This window comes from Chlamydotis macqueenii, chromosome 3 (assembly GCF_036417535.1).
Source record: "Chlamydotis macqueenii isolate bChlMac1 chromosome 3, bChlMac1.mat, whole genome shotgun sequence".
Taxonomy (NCBI): Eukaryota; Metazoa; Chordata; class Aves; order Otidiformes; family Otididae; genus Chlamydotis; species Chlamydotis macqueenii.
Window position 1 is genome coordinate 114,380,808 of NC_141558.1, and position 20,602 is coordinate 114,401,409.

General features: G+C 44.3%; 1 protein-coding gene across 1 annotated transcript in view; it reads left to right on the plus strand.

Annotated features, from left to right (window-relative positions):
* WDPCP (WD repeat containing planar cell polarity effector) overlaps positions 1 to 20,602 on the plus strand; it is a 107,771-nt gene that overhangs the window by 83,633 nt on the left and 3,536 nt on the right. The window contains exons 14-16 of the mRNA XM_086745040.1: positions 6,389 to 6,524; positions 15,482 to 15,582; positions 17,102 to 17,130. Coding sequence (XP_086601166.1) covers positions 6,389 to 6,524; positions 15,482 to 15,582; positions 17,102 to 17,130 — 266 coding nt within the window. The remainder of the gene's footprint in view (positions 1 to 6,388; positions 6,525 to 15,481; positions 15,583 to 17,101; positions 17,131 to 20,602) is intronic.

Sequence of the window (20,602 nt, forward strand, 5' to 3'; positions counted from 1 at the left end):
CCTGAACCATCCCCTTTTGGAAGCTCTGTTTGGGATAAAGCTGTCCTGCAGAAGGCTTGTGTTTACCTAGAGCCTCTTTGTACGGACTTGGTGGCTGGGAGTTTCCTTGAGCTCCTCTTTGAACTCCAAGACTTCAGCATCCAAAACGTTTAACCCCCAATTTCTTTTCTGCTTTATCAGTTCGGCCAGCTTCCAGCTGGCAGCATTTATTTGCAGGCTGCCATTCTGCATATTGTATTTGCAGATGTATTTCTTTTTCAATTAACCCCCTGGAATGGTTTTCTTCTCCCCTGAGCCTACCTGCCTCTGGTCTGGCCGGCACATCTCCCTGCTCTGGATCCCCGGAGGGTGGAAGCCGGGAGTGGAGACACTCGGTCCTTGGGCTGGAAGTGCCAAGCAGAGGGTGTGCCCCGTACACGGGCGTCACGAAGAGCAGCTGAAGGAACACGCAAGTTCAGCAGCGCCTGCTTTGCCCGTTGTGGGTTGGGGCTTGCAATGCCGGAGGCACTTTTGCCTCTGTGGAGTCTCTAGAGCATCACTTAAGAATAATGAGGTCTTCCCTGAATGCTTTTGCTGAGATGCTGTGGAACACGCACCCACATTTCCAATGCTGTAGCCTTCACTCCGAACAATGAGAACCTCGGTGCTTACCAGCAGCTTTTGCCCAGCTTTCCTTCAGAACAGGTATTTCTAGATAGTAGCTTAAAATGAGAAAAAAAAAAAAAGAAAAAAAGAAAGAAAGACCTGGTCTAAAGTACCACTTACCAAACAAAGAAAATGCCTAGTCACCAGGAGTGTCCTCCTTCCTATGCCTGCTGTAATTACTGAGCAATAGCAGCCTTGGGTTGCTCACCTTGGATCTTGGCACTCCAGCTTGTTAACATGCATCGGCAGCCGAGAGGAGAGCCGCTTGCCTGCTGCCAAGATTACCAGGCAGACTTCACATGGTTCGGGAAATATGATAAGATCTAGAGGTGTAAGATCTCCATTGCTGGGACACTAGTCAAGCCTTTGAAGTGAAAAAGCCTGGAATTGAAGCGAAGCCTTGGTTATTCAATCTTTCAGCTGGCGACCCATCACAGCTTGGTACTACCACATCTGGATCACTCTGTAAGACACACCTTTTTTTTTTTTTTTTTTTTTTTTTAATTAAATAATATTGGCACTGCTAGGGTAGTTCCCAAGGAACCTGATTACCTAGGCTGCAGGGAGATATAAAATGAACTATTCAGCCTATATAGTGGTTAAGTTAATTTTGTGGACGATTCTAGCAGAGCAAATGAGTAGTAGAGATTGAAATCTCTGCTGGAGCTAGTAAAGACTTGGCATTTCCATTTGCAGAAAGTTTTAAAGCCAGATTTCACTGCAAGCTACAGAAGACTGCTAAGTGAAATACAACTGTCTATACAACAACAACAAAAAAGTTGTTTGTAAGTGTTAACTTCTTTAGTTTTATCACATAACTTTTGTTTTAATTCTTAAATTTCCTGGCACACCCACTGAAACGGTTTTGCTGCTGCTAATAAGCCTAATATCCAGCAAGTGAAATAATGACATGTTATGCTACCATTAAGTGTTGCTTCTACTTAGTAGTGATTGAAGTGCCTTATCTTTTCAGGTATCAAATTGTTAAATTACAACACAAATGAGAGATATCCTGATTTAATGTGCCTTTTCCAGCTCTCTCAGCAGTAACAATGAGTTCTCAATGTTCTCAATGAGTTTTAAAAGTACTATCAAAGTAATATTTTGGCAATTTGTATTTGTCAAATGAAAACATGTCAGCCCTGGGAAGGAACAACACAACATGAAAATAATCTAAAAATAAGAAGCCACGGAAAACTAGACCCAAAGAAGGAGAGAAGTTTAGAGTTCTGTTTTTACAAATACACAAATAAAGCTGTGTGGTTTCCCTGCAGGAATTTGTTGAAACTAAATAGTTTTATTGGAATCTGTTCATTTAGAAAGACATTTTCAGGAAAACCATTTTAGCCAGAAAAAAAAAAGAGCCAATCACACTCAACTCAGCAATGGAAATTCCCACTAATTTCAATACCAGAAGAATTTCACCCAGTGGCTTTAGAAATACCTTCATGTAGTTTGTGAAACCTGGGATAGAGTTGAGGTGGAAAAATTTGATAATGCGTGAGATCATGCTGAAGCTCATGCCTCCTGCAGCAATTACTTGCCTCAAAAAAAAAAAAAAGCCAAAACCAAAACCAAGAACTCACAAAAGTGTGAGACCTTGATTTCAACAAATCAAAATGAAAAATTAAAACTAAAGAAAGAAGTTACTGCATAATAAAAGAAGAGATGAACTTATTCACATGGAAATAGCTGTTCAGGTAAAAAAATAGAATTTGTTTCAATGCCTGGAGAAAAAAAAGGTGTGTTTGTTTGGTTTATTACTAAACTATACGATTTTACAGCACTTGCTTTGCTTAACCATTTGCATTTCTTCAGACCCTTGATTTGTTTCTTTCAGAAAAACTCTACTATTTACTTATTTAAAAAAAAAGAAAAAAAAAAAAGAGCAGTATGTCTGAAGTCTGTGTGGTTCACTGGGAGTTCATTGGGATATATATTTGCAACTCCTGAAGCAAAAAACTGATATTTTATCTTTAGAAGGAGTTACATTTTTTGAACTTATTGAATTTTTCAAAGATCAGCATGAAGAGTTCTGATTAAATGCTTGCTTCAGCGTTTTAAAGGCTCCTTGTGTCCCTGTTGCCTAAGGAGGTCGTACATTACGATTGCTCTGTAAACATCAGATTGTACAGAATTGGCTCTGCGTACCGTGCCGGGCACACAAAGAAGAAGTCAAATGGCTTATCTCTCACTTATCAACTAGTTTATTTTTCATGCCAAAAAAAGGCTGTATTTTTACAACAGCAGCTCCTACTTTGTAAATAATTTAATGGCTTGTTAAGTAGAGCTGTCAATTTTGCAAACTCTATTAAAAGACGATTTTCATTTTGCCATAGAATTGCATGTTTGAAAATGCATTTTTATCCCTGAAAGTCCAGTGGAGGATACTAGAGAATGGAAACAGCTTCTGACTTGCAGACACAGAACCGAAAGAGAATAGATAACGGTTAAATAATGGCTCATGTATGCGCAGGGAAGGCATGACATCTCATCACCTGTGTATGGTGTTCAGAGAGCGTTGGGCTCATTAAAGCGTAGGAAAACTTTCAGCAGACTTGTGAAGAAACGTGTTTGGCTATTTCAGATGGGTGCTAGAGGTAGCAATAGCAGCTATCAGCAAATTTTGGAAATGCAGAATGTGCGTTGTGCAGTTGTGTGTGTACAACATTATCCTAATACTCATCATGACAAATGGGGTTTTGTAGATAAAGATTTTTAGCACAATATAATTCATATTATTGCATCTGATAAATGGCTTTAATGATGAAACAACAATGTTAGCCGCGATACCAGCTCTCGAGTTTTTAAAATTCAGATTCAAATTCACATCCCCAGATCTTAACATGATAAGCAAATACTAGGTTAGAATTAAAAACAGCAAGAGTTTATTGTGCAATAAACCAAAGTAAGATCCCAGATTACCTGAATATGAAATCTTAGGTGCAACTTCTGATGCCTCCAATGCTAGCACAAAGTCAAGTCTTTATCAAAAGCCAAACCCTAGCCAGAGCCCTTATCTAGATGTGAGGACCACCACCCTCTCCCAGCTCTGTGGCGTTGTTGCCAAAATCCTTCCCTTTTTAATTAAATGTGGGATATGTTGCCTCTGGTTTGGGAAGGGCTGTGTTGTTTAAACAGTGTTCCTCGTGCGTTTGTTTTTCCTGCTGCAGCATTTCTCGTAGGGAACACAGTCCAATGTCCCACAACAAAAATGTTTATTTCTTTACTCTCGAGCTCGTATCAGATGGTTTTGTGGATTTGAACCACTCCTGGCATCTGATCCTTTCTAATGTTCTCCTGCAATGCTGCAGCTGTATACCCAGACTAGAATAGGTTCAGTCCTCATAACTTGAGGTCAGTTTCAGATATTTAATTTAGATACAAAAGTGCAAAGAAATCTATTTGCACTCCCGTAAGTAAGAACCCCCGCTCATCCCTCGATTTTGGCTACACGCATGCTTGCGTGTGACAGACTGCTCTGTTTTCCCTGAGGTTCCTACAGATCCAGTGTCATTATTTAACAAGGTGTAGCCACGCTGCATCCACAGCACAAAATTTCACAGTCAGTGGCCATGGTTATAATTGCTCATAGCATTCTTGTATTAGAAATATGCCACATGAGGACTGGTTACATCCAAATTGTAGCCCGCGCCATGTCACAGAGCTGCTAGGTCCCACCCAGAGTGCATGTGTGGGTTACGCTGAAGTGTTTGATGTGAGAGGGATGTGATGTGTTCAGATCTGCTCATCAGCAGATACAAGAAAATGGCAGTCAACAGAATGATGGAAAGTGGTCAAGTGAAAGCTGACCCAGTCCTACTTTGGTTCCTTTCTCAATACACATTCCTCTCTCGGCATCTCTCAGGTTTTTACGTTCTGAAGTGCCACTTCTCCTTGGAGCTAGGTCAGGCTCGAGAATGATGTCTAAGGAGAAGCCATGGACATCGAATATTGGTGAAAGTTTGTAACTTTAAGGGGATAAGTTACATAGGCCTTAGACATTACTGAGTAGGTGGAACAAAAAGGAAAAAAAAAAGAGGAAAAAAAGATTAATTACACCAGCTTGACTCACCCTATACATCATAACATTGACATTTAGAAAACTAAAAGGTTTAACATTTCCCTCCTTAAAAGCTAAGGCCAGGTGAAGAAGGAGGCTCTTCAGGACTGTAGGCTGGGTTCACAGGTGGAAGCATGGCAGTGAGAGCTGTGTTCTCAAGCAAGGGCTATCAAAGTTTGTCCCATGGGAGCTGTGGTGGATTTTGCCTACACACACACATCAACAGGAATTTTCTTTAAGCCCTTTCCCAGAGTTCTTCACACACATCAAAAGCAGTTTCTCCTACACCTTTTTAAGTTCTCTGTATTGCTCCCCTCCTTCTTTTGGCTGGTTACTCTTCAACAGGCCCCAAGAAGAGATCTCCAGAGAAACCTACTTTACTTGCCCTTAATTTGAGTTTCCTAGACATAGAGCATTGCTCATACACCTTTTTTCTCTCCTCCTTTTTTTCTCTTTGGATTTTTTATTCAAAGTAGAGGAGAAATTGTGTGAGGGCCAGTTTATCTCCTTTATTTATTGCGATGTGGTGTGTATGCTTGGAGGTGTCTTGCCCCTGACCAACTTGGTTGTTTTCAGCAATTCCCCACGTTGCTCCACATGTGGGAAACAGCAGCACAGGTGGAGAATATCAGCTCCCTGGGAAAGCCAAATCACTTGCCACACTTCACCTTCTCTCGCACCGCAGATGCTAATAATATTTAGGGAGCGCGAAGAGTAGCAGTAGTCCGCAGCAATTTTACAGTGTTAGCTTTTTAGGACTTGGAGATTCAGAAATGCTTACAAGTAGATTTGCCCTGCTAAGCCAGTGAGCATTCTGGGACTCCAGCCAAAAAGTAAACTAGCAGTGGTATGGCAACACTCACAAGAGCATTATATTCTTTGCGTTGCCCATGGTGTTGGCATGGGTATCATGCAGATTAGCTTATACAGGATCTAGGGTGGCAGAAAACAAGAGGAGAAAAATAAGATTTAAAAAGAAAAAACACAAAAGGGTCTTATGATTTTTAGAAAAATCTTTTAAAGTGTTTATCTGTAATGGGATTTTTTTTCCTTAATCCAAACTCTGCTAGCCTGAGGTTTATTTATTATTTATTTTGAGTCTTACACCTAAAACATGCAATTCTTCCTCTATATTTTTAAGTGGTTCAGGTATTTTCAACCAATTTCCTTCCCCGAAGGGCTCAGGCTGGATGTTGGGAATTGCAGGCCTCTCCTTCACCTACCTGAAGACTTCAGGTCTTGATTGTGAACCAAAAGGTTTTGAAACAAAGCTAAGGAACGTCTTTAATTTTAAGGAAGGAGTTACATATACCTTTCTAGGGGAACGGTCCAATTGATGAGACTTTGACCCATATGGCAACAGTAAATACTCTCACGCAGCAGCCTTTGGCAGCCAGCTAGACCTTCCGTAGTTGACAACTTAGAGAAGGCATTTCCTTCGTGCTAGCTGAAGCCAACGCACACCCCATCCCTTCCAAAAACTCCTGGACCTGTCATTGTTGCTGGTTGTTAGCTACTTGGCCTCATTTTGAAGGAGAAAAGTCAAGGATGATTTTCCATTTGATCTGATCCATTACAAGAGAGGACACTCTTGTACTTAATGACATCTAAGGCAAACGGTTGGCAACTTGATTGGTACTTTTAAATTAAGTCAGCCTATATCTTGATTCATCCTAACAGAACTTCTGGGGCAGTCAGATGAAGAAGACCTGTCTCGTGAAGCTGTCATTGACCGTCCTTCAGAGCACAGAGGAGAACATGACCCGCCTGCTCCCGGTCCAACTGTTAGACCACCAGCACAGAGCTGTTCCCACAGGTGAGCAGAGGGCCCATGGGCTACTTGTGTGTCTGTCAAAGATGTTTCATAAGGTCAAGGAAAATCCAGTACTTCCATAACAGACCATGGAATGGCGGAGGGAACAATTAACTAAAATACTTTTGAAATGTATATTTGATATTCTGAACTTCTCCTGACAACCTCAGTTGTCATCTGTGTCATGACCGTAAACACAATAAAACATTAAGACACTAAGCAGGAACTAGAAAAACTTGGAAGCCAGAAGGACATGGCATGGACACAAAGCGATCTCCAGAAACATAGACAGTTTGTGAGCATTTATCATGCACTAGCACAACCATTTTCAAATTAAACCATCTGGGTAAATGCAGCCTTCCTTGGTGAATGTGCAGAAGAGAGAAATGCAGCAATGGAAACGCAGCCGATTAACAGTTACAGGTGGTAAACAGAACTTCTAAACAACTAACATGATCTTTACAGATTTCTGTAAGCTCATCACTAGCCTGTGATCAAAGTCCCTGTGATGATCTTTTCAGAGTGCCCTTCTTCCAAAGTTGGTTAAAACCTGAAATTATGAGAGAAACAACAGGTCTGATGACTGGTTTTTTTTTAATGCTTTTGTTACTAGTGAAACAGCACACCACTTTGCAGTGGATGGGAAATTACAGTGAAACAGGTCTTCTGCAAAGATTAAAAAAGCATTTATTTATCTTATTTTTCTTCATGTATTCTTGATAGAAAATAAACAATTATTTGTTCACAGTGAGTATATAGATGCATATATTTTTATTTTCTCTGCCTATTGTAGTAGGAACATTTTTAGTAAATCTAGTGTGAGTACAACATTGAACTTCCATATTGACAAATCATCCTAACCATTTGTGTATAACTATGCTGAACACTCTTCATGTGGTCAAGAAACACATTTCTTTTTCCTTCTGGAAATCTATATGTTACCTAGTTTTCTGTCTTTCCTCGCATAAAGAGATTGAGCTTTTGCAGTATTAGATATAATATCCATTGTGCCAGCTGCACACCACTAGTGAAATATTAATTGTATCCATAGCCTACAGTGTTTAGCCTAAAGCTTTCGGAGATATCTAATGGACTTGGATATGGGACCTGCTTTTAAAAATGTAGTGCACAACTATTCTCTCTTCACTGTCGGGATGAAGATAGCACTGTATTGATATGGGCAAGTAATAAAGACAGTAAGCTCAAGCTGGAGACTGTATTGACTGCAGAGGACTCCAGTAACGAGCTCCTTTAACAGCGCACTCGAGCAGAGACTAATCCCAACATGCCTCTGATCCCAAGCTATAAACACGCTATCCTCCCTTCAGCTCACCTTTTCTCTTGCTGTGACTCACCCGTCTCCAGCAGTCCTGCGTCTGTCTTTGTCGGGCGTCTTGGGAGAGACGTTGCAGAGTTCAACTTTGCTCCTACTCGCGGGCTTCCCGGCTTGACCACGTTCACCCGCGCCGGCCCAGGTGGGTCACCAAAAGTTGCTGAGCCTCATGCGTGGCTCCTTGCAATCGCCGGAGCTGCCGTAAACTGCTAGGATTTCCTGCGGCTTTTGTTTGCCTCTTGCCAGGATAGTGAGTAGAAAGCAAACTCCCCACTCATGCGACCCACCCCTCCACCTCACAGCACCCGGTACTTGCAGCTGATCTCCCCCAGAGGAGCCTGGAGTTTTTGGTTGTCTCTTGCGGAGCTGTGAAAGAAAAATTCTCACGGCTCCTCTGGCTGGCCGCAGCTGCTTGAAGCCTGACGACACGAATTTGAGTTTTAAAGGCACTGCCTGTGACAACGCCAACTGCTGAGGCACAGGTGACTCCAACAACCTCTTCTCTGTGCTTAAAAAAAACCCCACTGACGGTTACAAGCACGCAACAGTGGCTTGTGTTTTGCCTCCAGTTTCACAGAGTTTGTTTTCTATAATACAACTGCGGCCAAGTCTGCATCAGACTTCTTCAGGTGAAGAAATCTATATAAAGAAAGGAAGGGTTTGAGTGTTAGGAGCCCACATAAATAGGGACGTTCTCAGTTTGCAGTCATTGCAGTGTTTCATCTCTCTGGCCAAAATTGGAGCATTGGGCTATGATTAACGTGATGAAATTTAACAGGTCAAAATGCTGGATTCTGCACCTAGGATGGAGTCACACTAGGCACAAGTATAAATCGGGAGAGGAGTGGCTGGAGAAGGAGATCTGGTGGGGCTGGCTGGAAGCAGGCTCCACAGGAGCCAGCAGTGTGCTCTGGCAGCCAGGAGGGCAAACCGCATCCTGGGGTGCACCAAACACATTAGGACATTAGGAAGCATTTCTTTCCTGAGAGGGTGGTCAAACCCTGGAACCGGCTTCCTAGAGAGGTCATCGATGCCCCAAGCCTCCCAGTATTTAAGAGGCATTTGGATGATGGCCTTAACAACATGCTTTAACTTTTGGTCAGCCCTGAATTGGTCAGGCAGTTGGGCTAGATGATCGTTGTAGGTGCCTTCCAACTGAAATAATCTATTCTATTCTATTCTATTCTATTCTATTCTATTCTATTCTATTCTATTCTATCCTTTTCTATTCCATTCTATTCTATACTAGAGATTTGCCTCATCCGAGACGTCGGCAAAGGACATAGTTTGTAATGGGTAGATAGTTACGCCGTATTTGAGGAAATTTTTTTAAATTGATCCAGCATGTGAACCCAAAATTAAATTGTATTTGCTTTCTGCTGCCTCAGTGAACTCATGTGAAAAATGGCGACACTACCTTACTAAAATGCAGTGAAGTTCATGAAATTCCAGCTGTATAGTGCTTGCAGCTGAGCGTCTTCGTAAGTGCACAGCAACATTATTATTCTAAGCAATTTCCCACATCACAAATTCATATCTGACATTTCCACTGTCCACTTCTTCTCAGCCTCCAACCACTACCTGCAGTTTCAAGATCAATAATCAGGACACATTCTCCCTCCTGTAAAGACCCTTCATTGTTTGTTAGCTTGGTCATTTTTTGTTTCATTATTGACTTTCTCCATTTCTCATGCTGTTTAACATTAGTCTTCAGTGTTTATGTATTCTGCTCACCAGTGAGATAAATCCTGAATCATTTCGTATTTCCTTCTGAAGTCTTTCCCCTCAAGAAAAACAAAAGAAGAAAATTCTTTTTTTTTTGTAATAGATTTACTGCTATTCTTCTCTGTTCCCTAACCTCATGCACTATACAGCCTCCTGTCTTGGCCAAGTCACTTCAGCCATACCTTTTGTGTACTACTGTAGGCAACTTGTTGATTTAGTTCCTCAGCATCATGTAAACTCATGAGATACTGTCTCTGAGAACTTGATTTGTAGTCTGGGGAGCAGGGTTAGTCCATAGCTTTTGTTTGCTTCACTCCCCTGCATATTGGCGTGCTGTGACTTCCTACAGCAAATTATTCCCAACATAAGAAGGACATGGACCAGTTGGAGAAGGTTCAGAGGAGGGCCACGAAGATAATAAGAGCACTGAAGCACCTTTCCTATGAGGACAGGCTGAGAGAGTTGGGGCTGTTCAGCCTGGAGAAGAGGCTCCAGGGAGACCTTATAGCTGTCTTCCTGTACCTCAAGGGGGCCTACAAGAGAGATGGGGAGAGGCTGTTCAGTAGAGCCTGTTGTGATAGGACAAGGGGTAATAGTTTTAAAATAGAGGGAGGTAGATTTAGATTAGATATTAGGAAAAAAAATTTTTGCACTGAGAGTTGTAGAACCCTGGAACAGGTTGCCCAGAGAGGTGGTGGATGCCCCATCCCTGGAAACGTTCAAGGTCAGGTTGGATGAGGCTCTGAGCAACCTGATCTAGTCAGGGATGTCCCTGCTCCTTGCGGGGGTGTTGGACTAGATGACCTTTGAAGGTGCTTTCCAACCCAAACCATTCTATGATTCTGTGATTCTATGAAATACAGTCCTTTCTGGTGATCTGACAAGAGTCAGCTCAGATCTGGACTCCTGAGTGTTGCTCCAAGTTTAACATGAGGGAACATACTGCTGCTCTCTTTCTGATCTTCTGATGTTTGCCAGTGCCAATGGTTCATTTTTGCCATTACTCATCACAACTTCCCACTGGGTCACAGACCTGAGCTGAAACAACTTTGAAGTTGGATCTAATGTAACAGTTGAATCTGCTTTGAGAAGAGGATTGGGCCAAATGACTTCCAGAACTCCCTACCAACCTAACATCGATCTGTTCATTGCAAGTTGAGCCTCAGTGTTCAGTGTCATTGGTCTTGCAATAGAAACCCCACACCCTTATCTGTACAAGTAAGCTGCAAGTCACACAAAGCCAGTAGCTCACGTGCACAAAGCTGATGTGCAGTTGGCCTGTGTGAATTCAAGTGAACATGACAGTACTCCCAGGCTCTGCTGTCTCCAGGGTAGCAGTGGTTCCCCTAATCTCTGTAAGACACCATGATGGGACTTTGCATGTGTTCCGCAGGAACAGTACTTGACAGCTGCTCTTTCTTCTTTCCCAGAGTCTTCTGTTCGCCTGCCTTGGCTTTACGTCTTTGTACCAGCTAATCACACCAAACCCATGAAATCAATTGACCTACATTACTGCATTTCTAACACTACCATCCCTGTCAGGCCCAGATACTGTCCCAAATCTGTATCTCACCCAGGTTTCTGGAAGCTCATCTCCAGAACATACCTGAACTTCATTCTTCCCTGTACTTCAGCTTTGACAGAAACTTTAATTTGGGACAGCCGAGACATACCTCATGAATTACACCTGTGCAGAAGCCCTGGGCAATCGTGAAGGCTAGCAGAAGACATTTCTGTTTAACTTACTTAATAAGCCTTGTTACTGATGCCCTTCAGGAAGCCTAACATCTGCATATGTGTAACAGAAGTCCAGTGTTCAGTCTGGATGATTACCAAATCACTTCAATTAGCTCTTCACACCATCGTCTCCTTTGCTGCACTGCCTAACAAGGAAAGCCAGAGCCTGGGATGGAGATGGGGACAGAAAAAGCAGGAACCAGAATGATAATTTGTAAAAGAGTCTCAAGGGCTTATTTCTCTGAGAACTTATTCTAGGAGGAGTCTGGCTTCTCTTCTTGTCTTAACAGTCAGAAAGTAGAGAAAAGTTTGAGATTAAAATATGTTTTACAGACAGATAAAACTGGCTTAACTCCATGAAATTTTATGAAAGTAGCAATAGTGTGACTGTAGATGGAGAACTGTAGTCAACTTTCTGAACCGTGCATACACACACAGAATAAGTTACGGGCAAGAGAGATTTTGGGACAACGCTCCAGATAGAGGCATTTTATTTGCTGCGTGGTTTCTTTCACTCTAACATGAACAGGACAGTTACAGACCACCAGCCACACACAGTGCAGTGAATAATTTTGCAAGACAAAGCTCTCATCTCTGGTTTATGTTTGCCACTGACCATTCTCTCCTTCCAAGGGTCAGATATGTTATAGCCTAGCAGTTCTTGTCCTCTCATTATTCTTGTTATCTATTTGTGGAAACATTTTAATCAGCATAACCCTTTTGCCACCTGTAAATGAGGAAGATATTTCCAGAGGTATAAATGCTGTCGTTCAGAGGACCAAGGTAGCAAGGTAGCAAGCACTTGGCGACATGTTAAAGGAACTGATTGACTGCCTGTAGGACAGCTTGTTTCTAGATGAGTCAACTAGTGAGTGCCCGCAACCGTGCCAGAGTCCAGCGCGTAAGAGTCAGCACAGAGCTATGACTGCACTCACTCCTCGCCATTGGCATTGGTAGCTGCGGTGTGAGTTTCCTCCCCATCGGTGTGTCATTCTGTTTCTTTACAATAATGCATTGTGGGTTTAAATAGCTTGCATTTGTTGGTAGTACCAGAGTGTGTGTGAAGCTGGGTTGGGGTTTTTTTAGCTTGTTATCCATCTACCTTGTTCGCATCCCCCAGGCCAGAAGTACTCCTATTTTAATTAGGATATCTCTTGTTATTATTAGGATAGAAGGCAAAAGTATATATCATCACAACTTTCCTGTTGCTTATGTACTTAAAAATACACACATTTCTACTACTCTACAAGGGTTTTATTTAAGCTCAGAAACGTGTTTGCATGTTTTGACTCTGTAGCATCACTGATCAAACCTCAGGAAGCATTAAAATAAAACTGCATTACAGTCTTTCATATCTGTATATGTTGGTTGTTAAATCAGCATAGTGAAGGAGAGAATTAGAGTTATCCCACAGTATCCTCTTTTGTGTGTCATGTAAAAAAAAAAAAAAGAAAAAAATGAACAAATTTCTTAGTTTTACTCCATTGTTTCATGCAATTAAACAAAATAAGCATTCACCACCGTTATGGAAGTTCTGTGTGTTCTCCAACTGTCCGTTGTCTTTTTTGAAAGTCCTATTTAACCAGAAAGCAAACCTGGACTTAAAATATAAGGAACAGAGGCTGAGAAATACGTTCTGCCACAGATCCACACGTAATCCTACAGGCTGCTCTATCTGTCCTAGCAATTTTCAGTTCCAAAGTAACTCTGTTAAGAGGCATGCTGCAGGGTTGTGGCGATGTGGTGAGAAAATTCATCATGGAAGTGGGATCCAGCAGCTCAGCACTGCTAATCCTGCCTGGTTGCTGCAGCCCCCCTTCTCCTTCTTTGCCATTTCTCAGCCCCAGTGAAGGCAACAGGAGCTTCATGTGCATTGAGAACACAACAGCCGGCAAGTATATGCAGCTCTGTACGAAGTTGCACTCTCAATCTCTACATCTGTAAAACTGAGATAATACGTTAACAGCTTCAAAGGGATATTGGGCAAATTAATTAGTCAACATGTGTACAGCACCTCAGAAATACAAAATTAACTCTTATTAGCCCATAAGTACTCGAGATGCATCAAGGTGCGCTCTGTGGCCTCTTGACTCCAGACAAAGGTTGTCTTGATTAAATTAGATTGCTAACATATTACCGTGTTAGCTCACTTGAAGAAAGAAAAGTTTGAAAAGGCAATTTGGCTTTGTCACATGAGCGGCATGTATACTTAATGGAAATTCTTTCAGCATTCAGAAAACAAAGAAAAATCAATAAAATGTCTGCCAACCGTTCCACAGAAAACATTTTATAATCTATAGCGCCGAGAATCCCGAGCCAAGATAAACCAGCGTTGCTGACAGAAAATACTTACAATTATTTTACATTGATTCAACTTGGCCCAGCCCAGACTGACCTTGTTTATTCATCTCAATCTCTTAATTCATATTAACTTGGCATCAAAATGGGACATGTGGCGTGTGGGCTGAAGACCCATTTCTGTATCGTAGACTCAGATAAATGTAGCGCATTGAGTACTTCCAGTGCCTTGAGCTCTTAGGTAGATTTATATGCATTAGACAGAACTGGTTAAGTTCCTTTTATCCCCACTGGGCTTTTCGTGTCTGTTGACTGTAAAACTAGAAGCTCAGTAGAAGTAACATCTTCTTCTAAGCCTTCGGATATACATGAAATCCTCCCAGTACTGGTCAATTTTAAAGACACGTCCAAAGAGGATGGAGGGTTTTAAGCTCTTTTAAAACATAAAAATAGAAGGGTTATGGTAATTTGGCAGCCAAAAAAGCAATTTGCAGGTCTCGGCAGAATCCGAGGCTGTGTGTAAGAAAGCTGATCAAGACACTACAGAGGAGATAATGGGGTCGAAGAGCAGAAGAATCCCTCTGTTTTTGCAACCAGCATAATCTGGTCTCCAATGAAGTTCCTTAGTTTCTTTTGCTGAACCAATAAAGCTTAGCGTGATGGGAGAGTTGTATTACTGCAGCTTAAAAATGTCTCAGGAAAACTGATGAAGAGAGTTGCTTTTAGTTGCTTTACAGATGCCAGGCTGCTTGCATAGCTATCACCCAACTGGTAGCATGAAAAGAAAGGTGCAGGGAAAATCTGAGTTTTTCTTTAATTATTTACATTCTCGTTCAGTAATAAAGGGCTTTTTATGCCTGGAGTGTGTTATTTGCCTTATCAAAGCTGAGCGAGATTTTGCACTGTAGCAGGTAGCAAATTGGGTGCCACACAAAAACATTCACACCTCCATTCTCACAACTACACTGCTGTCGTATCTGAAACCCACCCTCGAGTAAAACAGTACTTGAGTTGAACATGACTATGTCATCCCAAATGAGGAGACTTCCCCCAAAGAGTATCCCAGTTGGCCTGGCTTGAGACATTTATCTTCTCTGTTCGACTGGTCCTTGCTGAAGGCAGCATTCCCTTGGACTTTGACAGGCACTTAGCAGTTTGCAGACAGCGGGACAAGCAGCAAGTCGGCAATCCAAGATAGCACAAGATAACCTCCAAATTTCCAGTTCCACTGCCTTGGGAATGGATTGCCTTTCCACACGCCTACATAAGGAGAGATTAATGATGAGTGAAGAAACTGGGACTAGCAAAACTAAAAAAAAAAAAAAAAAGACATTAAAAAAAAATCCATCTGCATTTTCTGTAGCACATAGCTGGTGTTTTCCTCCCTGCAGCTCCTTCACAACTTGGATTTCAGTGATGGAAGTGGTGTGGGGGCAAGGTTTAACTGCAAAAATCAGAGAAAAGCAGAGCTGCCTTTTGGGTCTGACATCATCCTCTCCCGACCGCCTCCGTACGGGGCTGCCGGGGTGCCAGGCGCCTGTTACATGTTGCACACCCCCAGCCTGTCCTGCTTAACAAAACTTTAATTGCTAAAAAAAACCACCAGCTTTACACCACATCTTTGAATGACAGGACAGCGCTGGGGCGACTGCACAGCCAAATGAGTGATCCTGGTGACACTCGGTCAACAAACGTACTGGCGTCTGATAAAAAAGAGCTATGGTTTGTAGCCAGGGAATTACACGGGCTGCTGTGTGTTTGAAAAGATGGAAAACAAACAAAACAGCTTTGCTCTGCCAAGCAGTGTCTCCCCAACTCTTCAGTCCTTGCTCCCTCCCCTCCTAGCACTTCTGTTCTGTTTTTAAAGACCCACCGGCTGGAGACAGGCAGAGGACAGCCAGCATAAGCCCGGAGCAGATGGCCGTGCCACCTCCCCGATGGAGAAACCCTTTTCCAGCGGCCAGGAAGGTAAGCGAACGAGTCTCTTCCAAATATGCACAAGGGGATGAAGCTAGAAATTGATTGATGATTGATATCTTGAAGAAGAATTTGGATCTAGGAAGGAAAGTCAGGCAGTGGCGTTGCAGAGTGAGCTTGGTTTGTCTATACCTAGCAGGGAGGGGCGTGAGGAGCAGCTACGACCTCCCACAAGGTAGAACACATCAAGTGATGGAATGAATCTCCTTATCTTGCAGTGCTATTCATGATTTAACAAAGACATTTTTTTTCATTGTTGTTGCTCTGTTATTCAGTGTAATGGCCAGCAGCAGAGCTCGCCACCTGCATGACTTGTGAAACAGCTTTTTACACCACTTCTGCAGGGGGTTGTGGAGTAAACAAATGTGGCGTCTTGCTTCAGCAGTGTTTGGCATCTCCATCGTAGCAGAGTCAAAGTAGCGCAATGGTGTGAGAGAGGAGTAGTCCAGCACGAGAAAGTCACGGTGAAAGAGTCATCCTGTAAAGTCAGCCAGGAAGGGATGTGTAAGACTATTTGCATAAGGGGTGAGACGAGGATTTTTATCTTCTGCCTTGTCCGGGTGTCCCATCGCTATACTGACAGGAATGTAGGAACTGAGCCAGTCTCCAGGCACACTGATGCAGAAAGTCAAGGCATAACTGCGGTTCCTACAGCCACAACTGAAACAGATAGTTTCAAACAAGCCAGCTACGGGTGCACTTCCACCTTACACTGAAGCTGAACTAGCAGCTTGCCAGCATCGAGATGGGAAGGTCCTGCTTCCCCCTCACCGCCACCTTCTGCCCACGTTCATGGGATCACACAGGCACCTGCCAGCATATTAACCCAACTGAAAAAAAAAAAATTATTTTCTTTCGCATGGGCTTTTGTCCATCCCCTGACCCAAACTGCCGTGCCTGGGGATCAGAGGACACCACAACCAGCACCAAGTGAGGGGCAGAAGCACGGTGCCCACAGCAGGACTTCTTTTTGATGTTGGCAGCTGTTAATTTGGCTCAAGCTATAACACGAAGCCTCATCCTCAAGCACCTCCAGCAGCAACCTGACAGCACATGGGCTGCAAAACCCTCCCGAGACAGAAGACGAGCACTTGGGCAGGCAGCCCGTACCGAGATCCACCACCCTACAGCTGTCCCACTCCCGGTAGAGAGGTGCGCTGCAGCCACGGCTCCGTCCCGCTCCCGCAATGGCTCCCCAGCGAGTCGGGACGATGGGGGAACTCTGATCCATCGCTGGTCTCATGTCTCCACGCTGTCCTACCCGCAAAAATCATGGTTGCTTTAACTTGGTGTACTGTTTGAGGGAATATACATATCCTACATGTATAGACTTGTATAAGCAATATATTAAATATTTTAATTCACCCATTGAATAACAGGATATAAAATAGCTGTGTCCTATCAAAAAAGTGAAAGAGTTACCTAATACCGTACCCTTGTTTGTTTGGGTTTTTGAGGGAGTTAAATGGAATGTAAATAACATGGTGATCTCTTCTTTCTTTTTTTGAAGGAAATTTGAGAGCAGTTCCTTCAGAGCAGGTAACGCATTTCTGATTTATTTTTTTATTTCTGCTTATTATTATTTACTCTGATTTTGCAGCTTCCTGAAACTCCCTGAGCCTGTCCCTGCAAGCTGTCTGCCTGCAGGGCGCTCGCTGAAATTGGTAGAAGTGCTGCTGTACCGCGCTGCTAGAGCGGGGCTTCTTCTGCAGCTCTGAATTGAGCACAGGGCATAAAAGTTGGAAATTTTTATTACCCGATGCCTGTTGGATGGGACCTAAGAAAGACCTTATTGTCCTCTGTCCACGTTCGTCTTACACGAACTAGCTGGCGCTCGTGCTGGCACTCGTTTTGGCGCTTTCGAGAGTGAGACCATAGCAAAGAGGAGTGAAATACTACCCTATGGTTTCATGATTGCTTTAAGCTGATTTAACTGCAAGGTGCTGCCAAAAAAGGTGGACCATCCCTTCCCCCACCGCCAGCCTCCAGTCCTGTGTCCGCCTCCCTCTCCCACGCTGGCTGAGGCACTCGCCTGCTTCCAGTCCACAAGAAGCTCAACGGGGCAGGAGAGGAGGAGAAGACCTCCACGTGGGCAGGGAGAGTCTACCCCTTCCCCCTAAATCCTTTGGCTACCCCCGTCTCCCATGGGCACATTCGCTCCTGGCCTGGTTTGGTGCCCCAGGTGGCTGGGTGTCGGTGGGGGTGCATATGGAGCACATACGTAGGGCAATGCTGTCTCCAGAGGTGGTGAGTCAGCAGCGTGCAGCACCAAGGCACTCCTTCGGTTCTACTTTAAAGAAAAAATTAAAATAAAATAAAAGCCGTCTCGCGGCAGCATAGATAAAGGCACAAGAGTGCCTGTGTTTTAGCCTCCTCCCAATTACGGTTCTTGTTGAAACTTTTATTTTTGAGGCTGAAGTATTCAATGTTTGGCCTCAGTACAAACAGATCATTAAAAAAAAGGAAAGAAAGGAAATGCTTCAACCTCCTAGCAGAACAGGATGGCACTTATTTATTTCTTTCATTACAAAACCAGCCCGTGCCAAGTAAAATCGTGCTCTAAGAGCTGTTCTACCAGTCTCGAAGCGCTGGGGAACAACACGCGCTGGCCCCACCTCTGCAGCCTCCCGTGGGCCCCTGCGCGTTTTCCCTGGGTGGAGGATGGGAAAAGGCTGGGGAGGAGGTGACAAGAGTTCGCTGTGCTGGGGGTTGCGCCGGCAGATGTCCCCGGTGGCCTTTTGATGGCTTTGGTGGCCTCAGGATACAGAGTGAAGTAAAATATGGCAGCAGTGACGGTCGGAAGCATTGGTGGAATTCCTGGGTTTGCGGCTGGGTCACCCAGCCGTTAACTGCTCCTTCCCTGAGCTGCAGGTAGGATGCTGATTGCCCCCATGTAAGTGGCTGAGCTCATAAACTGAGAAGTTCGTTTGAAAGCTCTGGACTATCACAATAAAATCCACGAGCACAAACTCTGTATAATGGGAGTGATACAAGGAACAAAATTTTGTCGTCATGTCGTTAAGGACTTACACGAGGGAGCGGTTAAAGCATCCTTTGATTCCAAAAGGTTGCTGCTGCTGAGTGGTTAAAGCATCCTTTGATTCCAAAAGGTTGCTGCTGCTGAGTGGTCACCATCACTAAAAGCTGGTAGGCCAAAGTGTGACCCCTGCAACCTCGGCAGAGGTGCCCTGATTTCAGCACATGTTGCAGAACTGCCCGTGCACAAGAAAATGGGGCACCTCCATCCTGGCTGAGCCTCTCTGCTTCTGGCAGGAGCACGGGAAGGGAGGCAGCAGCTCTGATGGGGGCTGCCCCCCCCCCCCCCAAAGCCATCCATGCAACACAAACTTCGCACTTCTGGGAGGACATTTGCAATACCGTTCTGTCCTGACTTTTAATGAGGTCTGGAAATTCGGAAGTCTTGCAGCAACTGGGTACCAATGCAGCATCCAGCAATTCAGAACAGCTCCTTTCCTGCTGGACTGACCTCTGGCTTTAGTTCAACCAGCCTAAAATCCAACGTGACCCCATCATCAGCAGTAACTCTACAGGCGGACACTGCCGTCGGCCTGCTGCATCAGTGCAAGCATTGGATGGAGAGCCTGTCCCCGAGGTCCCACTGTCACCGTCCTACTCCCCCGGGCTGGCGTCCCTCCGCCGCCACTTCCCACACATTGCTTCAGAGGGATCCCTCACAATACCGGGCTTGGTGCCATGCGAGGGGAGCACACCCAAAACCCAGCCCTTCTTGCACAGTCAATTCTGCAGGAAGATCTCTGCAGCTGCCAGCTGGATGATTTGCTTTGTCCCCTTTCGCTGGTTCACCGGCAAAAGGCTGGAGCCAGAAGTGACCTAACCCCGGTGCAAATGGACGTGGAGACCTTGGTGGGGACGTAGCCAACATGGACCCTGTCTTTTGTAGGCACATTATGACATGCGTTTTCCTCACTGGCTGCCACTCTCAGCTATGAGGAAGCTTCTCCTCCCTGAAACCGTAAAGATCGTGCAACAGAATGTTCCCAGTCACCTGCCAGAGCAGCTGGCTGTCACATAGCCAAACAGCGCTCGGGCAGTTGAATGAGATTTGTTCTCTAGAGGAAAGGCTTAACCCCATAGCATGCAAGAGGCGGCTCAGAGGCAAGACCATGCTCCCGCGGGGGCTGCCTGTGTCCCCCCCTGCCCCAGCAGTGTCAATGGCACAGGGCACAGATGTCCCCGCTGCAGCCCCTCGGTGCCTGGATGATGATGGGGAAGGGCTGCCACCATGACCTCGGTTCGCAGGTAGGACAAATGCAGACCGTGTGGCTTTGCCAAGCTGGTTTGGGTCACTGGTTTGGGCAGTGGCTGGAGGATCCCATCAGTGGGGACGAAGGTGGGGATGGCATAGGGAGTTGCCAGAGGAGTGAGTATAAGCTGCAGTTTTTCTTGCCCTATGTGTGGCTTGGTTGGGTACAGCTCTTCAAATAACAGGGGAGAAGCAAATGAGAAGCGAGTGTCCCACCTGCAATATTTGGTGGGGTCAGGATTTGGCATTCATGTCCACGCCTGTCTTCCAGGAAAGGCTGGAGATGGGATGGGGGTGGCCTCAAGCGCTGTGCCACTTGAGAACCAGCCTACTCTTGCTGCCTTGAGCAGGGGTTGGGCCAGGTGATCTCCAGGAGGTCCCTCCTGGCCTGCGTTATTCTGTGGTTTGATAATCTTGAGAAAGCCATATAGGTGGTTCAGATAGTCTCTGTTTAGCAGCACCCAGTAACACAAAGCTTCCAAACACCCTGGTCTCCAACCTCAGTAAAATTAGACCCTTTGGAAAATGTGAATCCCAACTGCTCTGTCCTTTCTGGACCGGAGATTGATCTCATTTGTGGTAGTTTGAGATGCTGAAGTCAATGGTGCCTTATGGTTTCCAAATGATTGTTTTAATATATTATCACTTAGCTGAATACCTATCAGCCAGAAAGGTTTTGTATGGTGCTATCCAAGGGAAACAAAGCATTTCTAGTAGAAGGGAGCA